The 16847-nt window shown below is 41.6% G+C and overlaps 1 protein-coding gene across 1 annotated transcript; it reads right to left on the reverse strand.

Annotated features, from left to right (window-relative positions):
* Positions 1-700: 700 nt before the first annotated feature.
* bgnb (biglycan b) lies at positions 701-15728 on the reverse strand. Its single transcript, XM_046396914.1, has 8 exons — positions 15497-15728; positions 8213-8477; positions 5219-5331; positions 4365-4578; positions 4110-4220; positions 2925-3018; positions 2267-2405; positions 701-2187 (listed from the first exon to the last, which is right to left on the reverse strand). The coding sequence occupies exons 2-8, from the start codon at positions 8460-8462 to the stop codon at positions 1990-1992; spliced, it is 1119 nt and encodes a 372-aa protein (XP_046252870.1). The 5' UTR covers positions 8463-8477; positions 15497-15728; the 3' UTR covers positions 701-1989.
* Positions 15729-16847: the final 1119 nt, after the last annotated feature.

Genomic DNA, 16847 nt, shown 5'->3' on the forward strand with positions numbered 1-16847 from the left:
AGATGAACAGGATTTGTATGCCCAACTTCCACATATGACGAAGCATTCTTTAAAAAGGCAAAATATGGATTCCTAACAATGAACATGTGCTAGATCACAATGTTGATCAGAGTCATGATGATGGATCTGCAGTCTCACTTAATACAATGGCCACATTTTGTTATTTTGGTCTGCATGTCGTCATTTTTATAGGCAGAATTGCTGTTTGTCAACACACCTCTGAGCACTTCCGGAGAAAAATATTCTCACGTCGACCAGGGGCATCCTGAACACAGCAGATTTGGTGCAGATTCATGAAGGGGAATTTTTCTGCCTTGACCCTGGCCTTCTCTCTATATATATCTCTCTCCCTATGAGTGTGTGTGTGTGTGTGTGTGATCATTATTACTGAAGGTAGTCTTGTGTAAAAGCACCAGACAGAAGAGCTCTGGTAAAGAGCACGTAACTGTGGGACTGAACCTTACATCACAGAGAAATCTCACAAAACAGCTGGGATGTGACAAGAAACTGTGCTGTATGACTAGTTATGTGTTGTGGCTTAAAGTAGTTCTCAAAAACCACACAAAACCTGTTTCCATGCAGGATTTTGGAGGAGATGTTTGAAGTCCAACAACGTTCAGACGGTCACTTTTTGTCATACACCAAATGTAATGTGAGCTTGCTTACTTTATGTGTTTGCACTATAAATTGTGGACTCAAATTTTCTCTACACAAAGTGATATTTCTTTATTTCTCACACAGCATCCAACACAAGGGCATCAATTGTTTTCTGGATTTATGCAGCAGGCTAAAAATGACTTTATTCACATGCAGAAGTAGCTTGTCAGATTACAGAACAGAGACAGGACAGAATACTTATGCTTAGAGTAGTTCCACATAGGTCTAGCAATGTAAACAGGCTAACCCTGCAATAACCCTGAAGCAGATAAAGCATAACAGAAAAACTGTGCAAAACAATGCATTAACACTACTATTTTTGTAGCACTACGTAAACACACTGCCTTCATTGTCTCAAAGCAAAGTGGATGTGTGTTTTCCCTAACTGGGGCAAGCCCCCACTACGTCAGTATCCCGCTCAAGGAATACTGCTTTAAAGTATCATACAGATAGAATATTAGTAAAGGCACACAATAGGCTCCTCAGGCAAGCTGGTAATTCAGTGACCTCAGATCACTAAGAAAGGTGTTTAGCACTGATGAGGGGAATTTTAAAATTTACCGTTTGCTTTTTTAATTGATCAACAGCCATGATATATATACAAAAATGTTCTGTTCTGGTTAATTTGAGTAATACTTTGGTTTTTTTTTGTGCAGTTGTTTAAATGGAGGAAAATCTGTGGTGTGTTGTTTGATGTAATACAGTATGATTTAATCGGTGAGCTGAGGGCCAAAGCACTAGTCAGACAGGAAAATGTGATGTATCTCTCAAATCAGCACACACAGAAAGTCACACAGAGCACCTTTTTATGTATCTATCTATATATATATAAAATCCATAATGAATTGTTTTCTATTTTTTACTCAGAATTTTAAAAATGTTATCAAAACAAAAATGACTTCTATCACAATAAGCAAAAATATGGAATGAAATGCTTCACAAGTTTTCAGTCCTCATTTTTCGTAGATTTACGCTGGGGGAAAAATATTCTCCTAAGACAGTCTCCTCTGTTTCAGATGGCACAACTTACAAAACCTCAAAAATGTGAAAAACTGAATGTGAAGTACTGGAAGCACTTTGCTCTCCACTCCCTTCAAGTTTTGTGATTGGATTTTTCACTTCTGTTCTCTCATCCTTCCTGCCCATCTTCTCCATCACTCATCCTCTCTCTATAACGCCAGCAAAAATAATAATAATAATAATCATTTCAAATATGAACTCCACTCCCTCCATCTCTGAGTTTTTTTTTTCATTATTTAAATTATCTGCTCCTCCTTCAGTCCTCCATCCCTTTCCCCTCACTCTCTCCACCTCTCTGTATCCTCCCTGTCTTTACTTTTTGTAGTTGCCAAACTGAATGGACAGCCGGTCGCTGACACAGCGGAACGTGGCAGGCTGCACCTCCCAGTAGTTGACAGGGTTAGCAAACAGGCTGATGCCATTATAGAATGCCCTCTTCATCCCAAATCCTCGGGGGCAGAAGTCATTCACACCCACCTGGTTGATGTTGTTGGAATGGAGGTACACCACCTTGAATGCAGGAATGGAAATACAGAGGGTCAGTGGAACATCATGTGAAACATTCAACCAGTGTGCATGTTAGACTTACCTGTAGGTATTTCATATCTGGGAGGCCACTGGGAACACGGGTGAGGCGGTTGTTGTCCAGATGGAGCTCTCTCAGTCTGGGGAGGTAGGACAGACTGCCGTTCTCTATGTTGCGGATATGGTTAAAGCCAAGTCCCAACCTGAAGACAGTGAGAAAAGGGGAGAAATGTGAAATTAGGTCACTGCACGGCACATTTAGCTTAAATGTTTCACTAGTGTTTAGCTGGAGATCTCTGCAAGAAAGGGACCTTAAGCCCAGTGAGAACTGGTGCCACAGCAGCCTGGTAACATTCCTGTGACCATAATTAACCACATTTGAGATAAGAAGTGTGTAGAAGGGAGGTGTAACAGAGGCACAGATTAGAGAGGAACATCTGTACTTCTCCCACAAAGGAGTCAAAATGTCTGTTGTGAAAAAGCCCTACGAGCAGAAACAACTTAAGAAAAAGTTTTCACCCTGTTAGAGAGACTACCATTTTCACTGGAGAGGAAAAGTTTGCACAAGCATAAAGTAACAGCTACCCTGTTAATTTGTAGTGGCATGTCAGTGCAGTTCATATTTTTACCCCTGAGGGGCACTGCTGACTGAGGACGTAGTTTTTAAAAACTCCCACAGAGACCAAAGAATTAGTTATGGTTAGAAATCAGCATGATGATACCTGAACAGGTTTTTGTAGCGGCTCAGGTCCTCGAGTTCCACAGCCTGGATCTGGTTGTGGTCCAGATGAAGTTCGTGAAGACTATCTGGGAGATCTGAAAGACAGACACCATACCTTTAAGGTTCCACTTCAGACATTTAGACATTTTTGTGTCCTACTGCTTAGCCCTTTCCTAAGATATTCACACTTCTGATTAGAGGGTTCGTAAAGTGATAGTTTGATATTTTGCGGCATGGACTTAGTAGCTGACCACTCTTATGAATGTCGGTTGAATATGAAGCTACGCCCCACGGAGGATTAACCAAGCTCAGCATAAATACTGGATATAGGAGGAAACAACTAGCCTGGGTTTGTCTAAATATTGATAGAAATCGGCCTACCAGAAGCTTAGAAACTCACAAAATAACATGTTATATCTTGTTTGTTTAATGCATACCCAAAGTGACAATTTGTGGTTTTAAGGGGAGACTATTTCTTGGCAGGGTACAGTGACTCCCTTGAGACTTGCAGTCAGCCAGCACGTTCTCATCCCATGTTGTCAGATAGTGACGCTTTGTCAGTGCCCCTTGTGTCCCATCCATTTGCACAAGGCACGCTTTTGTATCTGAAACAGCCGAGCAAACTCTTCCTGACGCAAAGCCTTTATAACACGCGCTTAACAGGAAGAAGCATATGGTCAGGCTTAGGAACAGATCGATCAAATTTGATTTCATGTAGGATGCAAACATCTGTCTCCTGGGTGAAAGTTGTGAGTGTGACCATCCACTCAAACCTGATCTCCACCCTTCTTGGGACTCTCTTGTTGTGTAATGCTTAATTGTGTACTTGCTCTGATAATGGCATCATTGTGTTTGCATTGGGGGTACAGTGCATCTCAAACAGAAGCACAAGAGTAGCTTCTGAGACGCTGAGAGATGTGCCAAAATGGTCATATTTGACACCCTGCGAATGAGGCCGGGTTCTGTCGCCATGTAGTTTCCAGGCAACCAGTGAAGACACCATTGTATGAATTAAACAACATATAAGGGTGGTTGCTCCCACTTCCACTGTTTGTGCTAAGCTAATCAGCTGCTGTCTTCACATTTAAGGTACATGAAATCTCAAATAAACATATTTTCCAAAATGCCCTCAAACTTTGAGATGTCTCCATTAGGAATATATATATATATACATATATATTCTTACCTTTTGGCACCCCAGTCAGTTTGGCCTCTGATATACGCAGATAATTCAGTTTCAGTCCCTTGAAAGCTCCAGGCTCAAAACCACTGTTATGGATGGGATTTGCTCCCATTTCTGCCAAATGAAGAGAATATTTATGGCATGAGATAAAATACTCTTAAATCTTCAAAATCCAAGCCAATGCTATACAGCTGCAAAGGCAGTTGTGTGCACCACTGAATATAGTCTCAATTTGTTGAAGTCATCAGCATTTCTGACCTATGCAGTTCATGCTGCCCAGTCCTGAAAAGGCTCCAGCTGCCACCTTCTTGATGCGGTTCTCGTGGATCCTCAATTCAACCAGCGAGGCGGGCAGGTTCCTGGGGATAGTTGTCAGCAGATTCTTGGAGAAGTAGAGTTTCTGCATGTGCTTCAGAGGCACAAATGCTCTGGGGTGGACTTTGGAAATAAGGTTATTTCTCAGAGACAGACCCTGAAAAAAAAAATAATAATAATCATAGAGAGGCATAATTCAACACCTGCATATTTTATTTGTGTGAAAACATCAGTAGCACCCAGTTAGTCAGAAAATGAAAAGAAAGAAATACTAAAATAAAACAGAATGCACAAGAGCTTTTGTTTGCATCATCTGTCTCGACTGAATGTGTGAATTAAAACTGATCCAGCAACAGTTCACTCCAGTCATGTAGCAGACTGTCTCTCCACCAGCACTGGCTGAAAGATGTAAGCTGAGGTAAACAGACCTTAATAGAGATGTTATTGTATAATGTCATGTCTGGAGTTTCCTTAGCTGCCAGACTTAATATTGCTCTTGGTCAGTGCTCTGAAGTGCAGGTCAGGACTGAACAAAACTGTTCTGCTCAGGGAAGCAAGGATGTGAGCTTGAATACTCCCATTTGGCTTGGGGCTCAAACTTAATACAATTAGAGCTCTGAGAGCGAGGAGCTGTGGAGGGCAAAAATGAAAGGAAATGAACCTGTAAATCTCAGAGGAAACGGAGGGACATAATGATATTTCACACTACCATTGCCAAAATAAGCAGAGCTGAGACTGTTACACATCCTTGAGAGGTGCTGATCTAATGTTAAGAGGTGTGTGTGTGTGTGTCTTACATATAAGTTAGTGAGGCCCTTGAAGTCATCCTCTTTGAGCTCAGCAATACGGTTGTTCTGCAGGTCCAGAAACTTGGTGTCCCGAGGAATATTCTTTGGTACTTCAGTCAGACCTGAGGACAAGACCAATAAAAACACAGAGGGGAATCACACTCCATTAAATGCTTCCATGGACGACTGTGAAACAACACCCTAAAAACCAATGGGCAAGCTCTTAGGATATCTTAGTCAGACAGAGACCTTGGAAAATAAATAGTCACTGTGTGTTTTGAAACCTCAATCAGGCCTAAAAATTCACCCAATCACACTCCCATACAATCTCAAATGAGCACTTTGGGCCTCCTCGTCTATTATTTTAATGAGAGGTGGACATAGACACAACCATGGAGGTCACACAGAAATGCCAAAGCAGCACATAGCTAACATTACGGGTTTGTCACTGACAAAGACACACACACACACACACACACACAATTGCAAATTCCCCCCGACACCAGATGGGGACACCAGATGTTTTCCATCTGGTTTCCATTTGACAGAAGTCACAAAGGATGTAACTTAAATACCATCAGCAAAATCACGCATGAAATAAAAGGGAGACAGGCACAACCCTGACATATACAAACAGAGACACACAAGCTGTGTGTGTTAATGTTCAAGTGGTGAAGTCGTCATTACATTTGGAACACAAGTGTTTTAATTTAAGCTTCTTTGTGATCAAAACACCTGCTAAGAAGTAATGAAAGAAGTGAAAATTTACAGTTAACCTCACAAGGGACATGCATAAACACCAAAAGCTGTGATGGGTAATGTTTCTTATAAGTATTGTTTACCAAGCAGTAAATTCAGAAAGTGCCAAGAATGGGTTACAACAATTAGACAGCATAAAGAAATACACCTGAATTATTCCACTCAGGGCTCTCTTTGGAAAAATGACTCAGCAAACACGCACAAACACAGCAACCATTGATCATTAACAAGACCACATCACAGAGCCACGTCGACGAATGTATCAGATGTGGTCAGTCACTGCGGCATAGACAGGCCACGGTGAGCGAACTCCCAACCAGGGACGACCTCATCCGGACCACGACCATGATGCAACCAGAGTGACTGGTGGAGTGAGCGCCAGCTGTCCCACTGGGATCCAGTTTGCCACCAACCACATCTGACCAACAAGACTCTACCCAGAGCTGTCCATCTAGAGTTAAGTTTAGATATATGGCTTTGGCTGTACTGTACCACACCCTTCATGTCACCACACAGGATCAAATCCTCAGCAGCTCCCACTGACATTCTGCTTAAACCACGTCTTCGCAGTGCTGAGAGATCTGTTACTTTGACTGAAGGGAAACTTCATAGCGGAGCCTCGTCCAAGACTTTTGCCTCCAGGGAGCAAAGATAAATTCATTAAAGCTGTGGATGAAAGATCAAATTTAAATTGTAAACCAAACACGGCGTCTATGATTTACTTTTCTCAAATGTAATAAAGTTATTACAGCTGCTGTGAAAGCAACGTGACTGTAAAAGTGCAGAATGTTACCAGGTGGATTCATGTGGTAGGAAATATTTACCTTCCAGTCTACACCTGCAGCTTTGGACATGCATCCTGCCAGCTGGAAACCTTCAGTTTTTTATGCCTGCATCAAACTTGGCAGACATGATAAACAGACCTGAAAAACTTTCACTGACACCCTGGTTAACAAAAATCTCTTAACCCTCGAAACCTCCAAACCCCAGTGCATCACTCGTATATGCCACAAATCTCAAAGCATTTACCTCAAACTGACAAAACTAGCACCCTCTAAAACCCCAGCGCCCCCTCCACACAAATACCCGACATCGCACTGGGATGCACACTGAGAGGAGACAGACGCCACCGCCAAAATACATCTGCTCCAAATAAGCACTTGACATCTCGGAAATTATATGCTTCCACATTTACCCTCTGCAGAAAGACCAGGGACAGTAAATATATAGAGCTTGTAAAATGATGACTCGACAAAACCATTATGTCTAAACACAGACAGCTTATTAGTTATATAGCCAGTATAATGTGAGGAATCTTTATATCCACAAATGTGACTGAATCCAGTTCCTCTGGTATTGTAAGAAAAGACAGAGGAAAAAATAGCTTAGACTCATAATATCCACAGTCAGGAAATTGTAGCATGTGTTTATGAGGAAATATGAATTGAAAATTAACTCAGACCGTAAAAGCTTCATGGAAATCCAATTTTGAAGTCGGTTATGTTTTGTTGATATTTCAAGAAATAGCTGAATATTTTTGTATTTATATCCTTGTCTGTGTGTGTGTGTGTGTAACTCATAATTGTGAATATTCATCATCTTATACTTACTGAAAAACTGTACTTATCAACACGACTTTTAGCTTTCTTTCATCCCGTAAATAACTTCCTTTACACTAACCCATCCTTCCCTCCACCCAGCCTCTGCATTTTTTGGCTTTCCTTTAAACATCCTGTCTGCAAAACAACATGAAAGAGCTCCTTAAAGACACTTAGAAAATTGTAAACTTTTCATCTCCTCCCATTAAAGTGTCCTTTTTTTGTCTAGTACTGCATCTGTCTCTTTCTCTCCCTCCCTTTCCATCTATATTATTTTCTTTCTCCTTCCTTTTCTTGACTCATTCCTTTCTCCTTCTCTACTCAGAGCATTTCTATCCTTCTTTCCCACACACTATCTACATACACAAAAGACAAAATCCCTCAAAGACATGCCTTTCCTTGTCAAAATACACCAGCATTATCCCTGAGGATAAGGAGAAATTCCCTTCTTAGAAAATCCACCAGACGGGGGCTGTGTTCTCTGGAGCTATGAAAGTCATGCAAGGCTCGTACAGATCATGCTCAGTCACTCTGTCATTCAGCTCATTTGCTTTCCTGTCTGAGCCTCTTCACACGCACATGCACATACACTTAGAAATGATGACGAAGCATCACGGACATGCTGATTTCACACACTCTCACTGACCGAGGTCAGAACACTGGACGACCCTGAGATGACACTGGCAGCCAAAGGGGCACATGGGTATGTCAGGAGTGGGGAACTCGTCTAAGGCTGAACCTTCTTCCTCATCCTTCATCATTGCCATCATCCCTTCGCTGTCCATAGTATCCATGGCAAAATCCCAGAAGCCCCTCTGCTCGAAGGGCAGGGCCGAGGAAGGGGAAAGCAGCTGGACCACGCATAGCAACAGCAGGAGGGAGCAATGTGGCAACATCTTTAACTTGCACACCTGAGAAAACACAGAAAAGAGGGAGAGCAGAATCAGTTTTATTGTACATGGACGTATACACTCAGTGGGCAACTTATTAGGTACTTTAAAGCTCAAAGGTACATTAAAGGTAAGTTAAAAGTAATAATGCAGTCCATACAAAAGCCTACACTAAAGCCTCCATTTAAAAAGTTTCTAAGAAGGGCAGATTCAACTTTATGATCACTTTTAAGGGTGTAGTTTGATATAATAGTTTGTCCAGCCCATTTATGTCCATAAGAGTAGACAGAGATATGGACGTGGCAGCTAAATGTCTGGGATGTGGTAAGATACCAAAAAAGAAAGGGGTTTGACTAAGGCCAGATAACCCTCAGACAAAGCAGGTGACTGCCGTGGGACCCTCTGACCCCCAGCGTCTGCAGACATTTCATTAATTGTAAAATGCAGACCTATCAACTAATAATAATATCAACTAAAGCAGGTCCATTGTTAATTTATTTTATAGTCCTGTGTTGAAATCTAGTTCTCAGAGCTTCATTATTATATTAAATAATATTGTTAGGGTTATATCATTGCATTGCAAACTTTAGCTAATCCAAAATGAGCAAAGAGGTGGAGCACATACTTACTGGAAGCCATATCATTTGTCTTATATTTGTATGAAAAATTATCCAAAAAGAAAACACTGCCACAAACATGTCAGAAAAGTAAAGCTTGGTAACTCTAAATTAGCTGAAGTCTGAAGAAGGTGAAGTCTAGCAGACAGCTAATGACTAGCTTTCACTCAAATTGGCCCATGCCTCTAACTATTTATAACCTTAAGCGTTAATATAACTTTTGGGCTCAAGTGGCCATTTAGAAAACTACAGTTTTGGCATTTCTGTGTTTGTTTTATTTTTCAACCCCGGAGTTTGTAAATTAGTATAATCCAAATTTCTACATACTGACAGATAAACAGAATGGGCCCATTAACATAAAAGGGCAAATAATAATGTTGCTATGTATAGTCTGCCGCGTGCACTGTGCTCAACAGGAACATGTGGGCGACAGAATTCATACACAATGTGCACAATGTGCATGAGTAGGAGGTAGTGTGTGTGTGTGTGTGTGTGTGTGTGCTTGCATGCGAGTGTGTGTCTACATGCTGTGCGTTGGTGTAAACAGCAAACTTTTTCCTCTGGTTTCCCCAGCAGGTTAATGCAGCCACGTGCACAAGGGCTTTAAATTCACAGCTTGGGGTAATGGTCAGTGATACATGGACATTGAAATATTATGAAATGGTCTGCTTATCCTTAATTACAAAGCTCTAGTGTTTATGCCACACCTCACAGGCTGACCAGGAGCCGCAGGCTGGTGAAGAGAAATGAACTCATTCCCTCTGAAAAACTCGCCAAGAATCAACTCTGGGAATGAAAGTCACTTAAACCACACTAACAAAATGTCACTGTCTGAGTCCATTCCTAGGAGAGAGAGTCTCTTCTCACTGGCCAATCAGATAGTCTAGAGGACATCACCTCAGCGGCGGAAAACTTTATTCCTACACCCGAGCAGTTCACACAAAGCCACTATTCATTTTGAGGGGAAACCGGGTGTGCAAGCGTGCCTGCGTTCATGTTCATGTGTTTGAGTGTGTACGCATGTCATGAAACACAGACTCCATGATGTCACAGCTGTGCACACACATACACACACACACACACACACACACACACACTTCTAATTGAGGTCACCAGACATGAGCATGTGTGTGTCTGTGTTCATTTCCTTCCTTTATTCTGTCTGCACTGATCTAAGTAACACTTCGGGACAGCCACCCCACCCTCCTTGAACTAAAATCCAATTCCTAGTAAAGTAAATTATTACCAGGCCAATTGATCTTCACAGGAGGAAGCTGTGATCCTTAACCTGAAGCTAATCCTATGAAGTGAATCCCAGTCCTATACACTGGACCCTGGGGTGACCTAAAACCCTATAATCTCTAACCTTGTCGTGTTAATTCCTTCTCTGATCCCCAGCTCTATAATCCTACAGCTGGATAGACTTGATGCCAACGGTTAGCGTGCGAATGGACTTTTCAGGGAAGTTAAACGACTCTATTGCAACATGGTTGTGTCTTCATTGGCAGCAAGGGGCTCAGTTTGGCTGTCTGTCTGTGAATGATATATAACAATAAAAAGGAGTGATAACTCAGAGAGGCTGACAATATATGAGAGCTAAACTGAAAAGATGTATATCATTTATTTCCCCCAGATGTCTCGGGCTGCAATTTTGGATAGTGTGTTCAGCAGTTTGCACTTCAGATGTGACAGACCATTTAGTATCTCTGAAGTCTACTTCACAAAATCTGACACCGATCAAACACTTGCTTGATCTTTACCCTGGTTGTTTCACCTAATGTCCCAGGATATTTTAATCGCCCTGACTGTTGACAGAGAACATTTTCAACAGCTATGAATGGCTTAAAAGCGAGACTGTAATAATAAAGTTTGTGAGGGGAGTTTCAAGGGTTTTTTAATGTTGGGGAAATGCTTCTCATTCCTCACTTCATGAAAGAAATGCTCTCTAAACTGATGCTGATCTTTTAAATTACAAAAGTAGAGCCTTAACAAAAACACCCACACAAAGAGGAATGTGGAGGTCATACATCACAGCATATGGGTGATGAATCAATAACACATCAAGTCAACATTTACTGACTATTCATTCATTTAAATGCAAACTGAGTGTTGAGTTCTGAATTATTGTGTACTGCAATGAGAAAAGAATCCATTTTCCTTCTGTTAAGTTTGATCATGCAGGCCTCTGCAACTGTGGGGTGTTTTTGCTCCATTCAAAGAAATGAAAGTATTATTTGGGGACATTAAAATGAGTAAAACAAAGAGTCTGTGCATGATGTGGACCTTTCCTGGAGGCATGAATAACTGGTCCCTGCAGTCTGCTCTTTGTAATAAAAATAGCTGCCAAATTATACCATTTTGCAGAAAGGAAAAAAAAACACCATTGGCCTTGGCTTAGCCCGAAGAATGCAGCCAAAAGGACAAAGTGAGGGCATATATGGTCAGCGTCACACAATGACACACAACACACAAAAGAGCTGGGATACACACAGAAGACACCACCAGACTTATTTTTACACCTACAATTTCTGCAACTTGTGCTTTGCAACATTATGGGAGGTATAACAATTATATATTGTAAATTCAAGAATGCAGCACCCATGCTATCATCCGTGGAGCCATTTTTCATTTGTCCAACCAATGATTTGCCAGGGATTTGCTGAGATGTGGTTGTCAATGGGACTCAGACAGAGGTGTTACAGACAATGGATGATGAAAAAAAATAAAGGTGTGTGTGTGTGTGGGGGGGGCAGGAAGTATAACAGTCTGTCATCATCTGTGAATGGTGTGTAAGGCTACTATAAACACAACATAGCTAAACTACATGATAAGACTAAACTACATCCCACAATCACCCAGCCTCCCTGACCTTAATAACTGCTTTTATCTGCCCCTGGAGTGTCTACGTATGAATTCCTTTTCTCTTCCAACAGTTAAGCTGTGAGCCGTCAAATATCCGGTGTGGGATGACAACAAACCCAAGGCTTCAATCTTAATTGTTTATTGCCTTGGTTCTCCTCCCATACAAAGGCAAAGAGTCGTTTAACGGATGGATGGAGGGGCGGCTATTCTCGTCTGCTCACTGTGTTGGTCTCAGAGGTGCTGTGGGGTGCAAGGGCCCTCGTGGGGGCGTTATAGGAGTGGAATGACAATAGGATGTCAAGCATAAGCAAAACAAAAAAAGTGTGGAAGTGGTGTGTTGGCAGTGGTGAGAAGGATGTGAGGCTGCAAAAAATACAGGGAGGTGTCCACATCAGCAGTAACGTCTTAGCTGCTCCATATGGTTAAATGTACTATTTTTTTTCAGGATTTAAACTACACCTCTTAGTTCAAACTGACAGGTATCATAATACTAAAGCATCTAATATCAACTGCAAGCCAGGCCTTACCACTCAACACCAGCATTCAAAAATATTGTAAAAACCTTCCCTGGTGGAGTGGAGGCCGAGATGTTCAGTAATCACACTTGAGTCGTCCACATACTTTTGGCCATACAGTCTAGCTAGTAACAAGATGGAGGATTCTCTCTCCTCTGCAGCAGTGATCATTTTCCTTCAATCACAAACAAAGAAGAGAAGAAACAGGAGGAAATTCCCCACCTGTGTCAAAGGTGTGTCAGCTCTCTCTCTCTCGCTCTCTCTCTCTCTCTCACACACACACACACACACACACACACACCTCCAAAGGTGGTTGAAGCTGTCATAACAGGCACCAAAAGACTGACATTTTTATGAAGAGATGAATTCCAGTGGTTCACCATTAGATTCGAAAGGTGAAAATAGGACTAAGGAAGGAGACAGAGCAACTGAGAAGACATGAGGCAGAGTTCAGGGATGGACAGATGAAGACTGATAACAAAGCACCAGCTGTGAACACCCCACAAATGCATCAGTTGTTTGAGTTTCCCACACGCGGTGTCTGAGATTAGCTTTACATTTCCTATATGCACAATCCATCAAGTGCTGAGTGCTTGTCAGCCATCACACCCTCCACAATAACTATGACTTTCCAAGAGGAGGCCTTTGCCCTTGTCAAACTAAATAAACATACAGTATATTTAAGCTAGCACACGGAGTTTGGTCTCCCGTGACCACAAGTCGAGAGGAAGGTAATCAGTGTCACTTCCCACCCGGTGATAGATGCAACCCCCTTATATGAATCATAATTCACTTGTTGCTGTTGTTGCTTTGGCACCACAATGAACCCGCAAAGCTGAAGATGCCAAATCAATTAAGCCTTAAGATATCAATGAAGAGGTAAAATGCTGGCTGATTTTTATGTTTTTAATTCATATTTACGAGCACGTCAGCTGTACTTCTTAGATTGTGTCGCCAGTTGTGTGAGCAGAGGTGGGGCAGAGAGCTTACCAAAAGTGCCCGCTGGCGCCACAACGCTGGTGTATTGGCTGCCGCCACGTCAACATCACATGGAAGTTCAAAGTGATCACAGTGCTGATGGAGCACAAAATATTTGACATGGCTTGTTATTGTTTTGCAGAGCATAAATCTAATTTCAGCAGGCATTGTTCCACGGGTTATTTGCTTGTTTTCTGTAGGAATTATGTATTTTTATTTCCCAACCCATTGTGTTATTCTGAGGAGGATCCAGTCTACAATAAACTGTAACATCTAAAAAACACACACAAACGCGCACGTATACATAAACACACATATGTAAACCATCTATTTTGGCCTCAAAATCTGATATCCACCCCCAAAATGATCTGGCCATTTGGCTGACCTCCCTCATTTCCTTATGCCATGTCTCCTTTCCTGCACACATGTGAACACACAGGAGCAGACACACACAACCCAGTTTCATGCACTCTTCAGACAGCAGAAGTTAGGGCTAGGCGGGTCCAGCAGGAACATTTGGGTGGAGTTAACTGCCCCAGTGGCTGTAATTTGGTGACTGCTACCCCTAAAAAAAGGAACTGTTTGGCAGCTTCTCTGTTGCCGCCAAGCTTGGATGTGGTGGAAAGCTGCTCAGCTCTGCAGAGATGAGGCCTCAGCCAGCGAGGAACTGAGAGCAGAGCAATACAGAACAACAAATATGGGGAGAAACACTCAACAGCAGGGAGACAAATGACCCAAGGATCCATGTCTGTGGGCAGATGAGTCTCGTTCAAAATGTATTCCACAGTTTGTGCCAGTTATAAGTGGGCTGTGAATAGAGACCATAAACAATGGCTGCTTTTTAAAAAACCAAAATGGAACAATCAGCAATTTTACAATCAAAACATGGCAAAGACAAAATTTAAAAGCTCAAACTGATCTCTGACTTGAATCCAGAATTGTATCAAGTCAGGGAACATTCAACCGCTGGCATCAAACTGTATCTGAAATTGATCAGTGAGGGAATCAAAGAATCAGCCCTCTGTGTGGCGAGTATGAAGCTACAGGGGAGCTCTGAGTTTGAACTTGTGATATAAAACACTGATGCTGAGACAGACAGGCTAGCAGGTGAAGGGTGGTCATCCCTCCGGCTGGATAATATAGGCAGGCAGAATAGTAGGATAGAAACAGACAGATTTAGACCTTCATTTTGACTGTCTGGCCCGGGACTCAACTTTCCAACATTGTCTTTGTGCAGTGATGTGACACAGTAAAATACACAGAGAAATAATAATCATCCTGCCAGATTAAGTTTCTCAGGCCACAGTTCTTTCAACGCATTTCAAAATAAATACTGCCTGTGTGTGCAGAGGCTAAATCTGAGAGGAGTGCAGGTCTGTGCACCAGAACGGGTTGACTCAATTGGCAGGTTTCACTGCAATTATTCTCCCCAAATGATGATGCAGAGATGGACATAAAAGACCCACTATAAATATCCTATGTTACAGTCACAGACTGTTGAGACTATAAGAGTGCACTTAAAGTAAGTGGAGATAAAAGTTTTGCTTGATTATTATCTCATCCACTGATGGTATCTTCCATTGAACAAAAACTCGTTGCGCCATCTAGTGTAGCTCCAGAGTGAGAACAGAAAAAAATTACAGCCCCAGATGCGCCATGCGCCAAAAGATGTAACAGGTTGCATTAAGAATTAAGATACAGACACAAACATTCTTAATATAAGTGTAATAAACGTGGGGTAGGGGGATAAATAGACGTGGTGCAAAAAATGTGCAAAGAATATTCTAACTTTAATTTCATAATTTAAACTATAAAAGTTAAACAAAGTAAGTTAAAGTGTCAAAAATGTGAAAATATAAACCAAAATATGGCAGTAGAGTAGTTTCTATTGATATCACTAACATACAAGTGTAAAAGTTTCTACATAAGTTTTGGAATTTCTGTTGTACGCTCAGTGTAAGTATAATTTTGGCGAGTAAAATAAGCCTAAATGGGGTAATGAAACAGTCGTCCCAGGTTAGTTACAAGACTGAACAGCACATACAATAAAATCACCCATCTCCCCTACCTTATCGATAGAAATAAGATATTTATTCCAAATTCCAAAAACAGTAGGTTGTTTTCTCCTTCTGTGCGTCAGATTATCCTGGAGACCTTTAGAAAGACGCTGTCCTATATTTTCATCACATTTAGGGATTTTGCAGTATCTCTCCGTGGTCCTCTGACATCCAGCCGCAGCTCCTCCGCCACCGTGTGACACTGCGATCTGTGTCAGGACACCGCGTGTGTGCGCGCGTTTCAGTCCGAGGAAATGACTGAGAGCCGGGATGGGGGGCGGTAGGTTGGGGGGGGGGGGTGGGTGTTCAAGCCCATAAACTTAGCAAGCCAGTCTCCTTGCTCCTCCGTTTGGATGGAGGAAGGAGGAGGAAGGAGGAGGAGGAGAAGCCTGAGTACTTCTGTGCTATTATGGTAGCTGGTACAGTAATAGGAGTTGTATTGTTTAAAGTTAGTTGTAGGGTGTTGTAGTGTGGCATTATGCAAATGTCAGAAAACTTTACAGTAGCCTATCATAGGAAAGATATGAGAGTAAAAAAAAAAAATCCTATGACAATAACATTTTACTTAATTTTAGATTTTACCTCATCATCTTATTCTGATTCTGATTATTTTTATGCACCTGTTAACATGAGATTGTTACAAGTACAGCAATCATTTCCCCCAGTATGATGGTGATGCTCCAAGCAGAGAGAGAAGGAGGCGGTGCACTTTGTTTGAACTTGCAGTCTGTAATTAATTGCTTTTGAAGACATTTTAGATAAGACATTGTAATTTCCGCACTGCCACTTGAAGCACAAGGTAAAACATGGCATTACCTGACTGCAGTGCAGTGCAATTGCAACATGCAGTAGCAGCATGGAGACCCACAGTAAGTCTTCACTGTTGCTCCTGTGATGAAATCTCTGAATAGCAACAAAAAAGGGTCTTTATGCAGTGGTAGTAAAACAAGTTCTCTCCAGCAACTTTATTTGTAGTGACACGGAGGTTGTAGATTAAAGATACATAAAAAATACATTTGAATATTTTTATTTTATATTGTTTTTAGGATGACAGAAACCTTAATGCTGTACATTTTTGGTATACTAGTCTGTCAGAGAAAAATCCCAGGTAATACTTTCAGCACATTTTAACTTCTCTGGAGTGTGTGTTATACTGCTGCTGAGTCACAGTTAACTTTTTCTTTTTTTTTTTAATGCAGGCACTAGCTTTTTTTGCATAAAACCAAGTCACAGTTCTCTCTCTGATCAGTACTAGGAGAGGACACAGTGATCCCATCAACCGCCACCGAAATCATGAAGAAAATATATTTCTAGCACTGTGATTATAAAACATATGATTTTGCGTCTTCTCACGGTTTTCTA

This window comes from Scatophagus argus, chromosome 8 (genome assembly GCF_020382885.2).
Source record: "Scatophagus argus isolate fScaArg1 chromosome 8, fScaArg1.pri, whole genome shotgun sequence".
NCBI classification, from domain to species: Eukaryota; Metazoa; Chordata; class Actinopteri; family Scatophagidae; genus Scatophagus; species Scatophagus argus.

Coding starts and splice junctions, on each gene's coding strand:
- bgnb (XM_046396914.1), bottom strand. CDS start 8,462: ATGTTGCCACATTGCTCCCTCCTGCTGTTGCTATGCGTGGTCCAGCTG. Junction 4,579..5,218: donor AGGGCCTCACTAACTTATAT/GTAAGACACACA, acceptor TTTTTTTTTCAG/GGTCTGTCTCTGAGAAATAA. Junction 2,188..2,266: donor CAGATATGAAATACCTACAG/GTAAGTCTAACA, acceptor CCTGCATTCAAG/GTGGTGTACCTCCATTCCAA.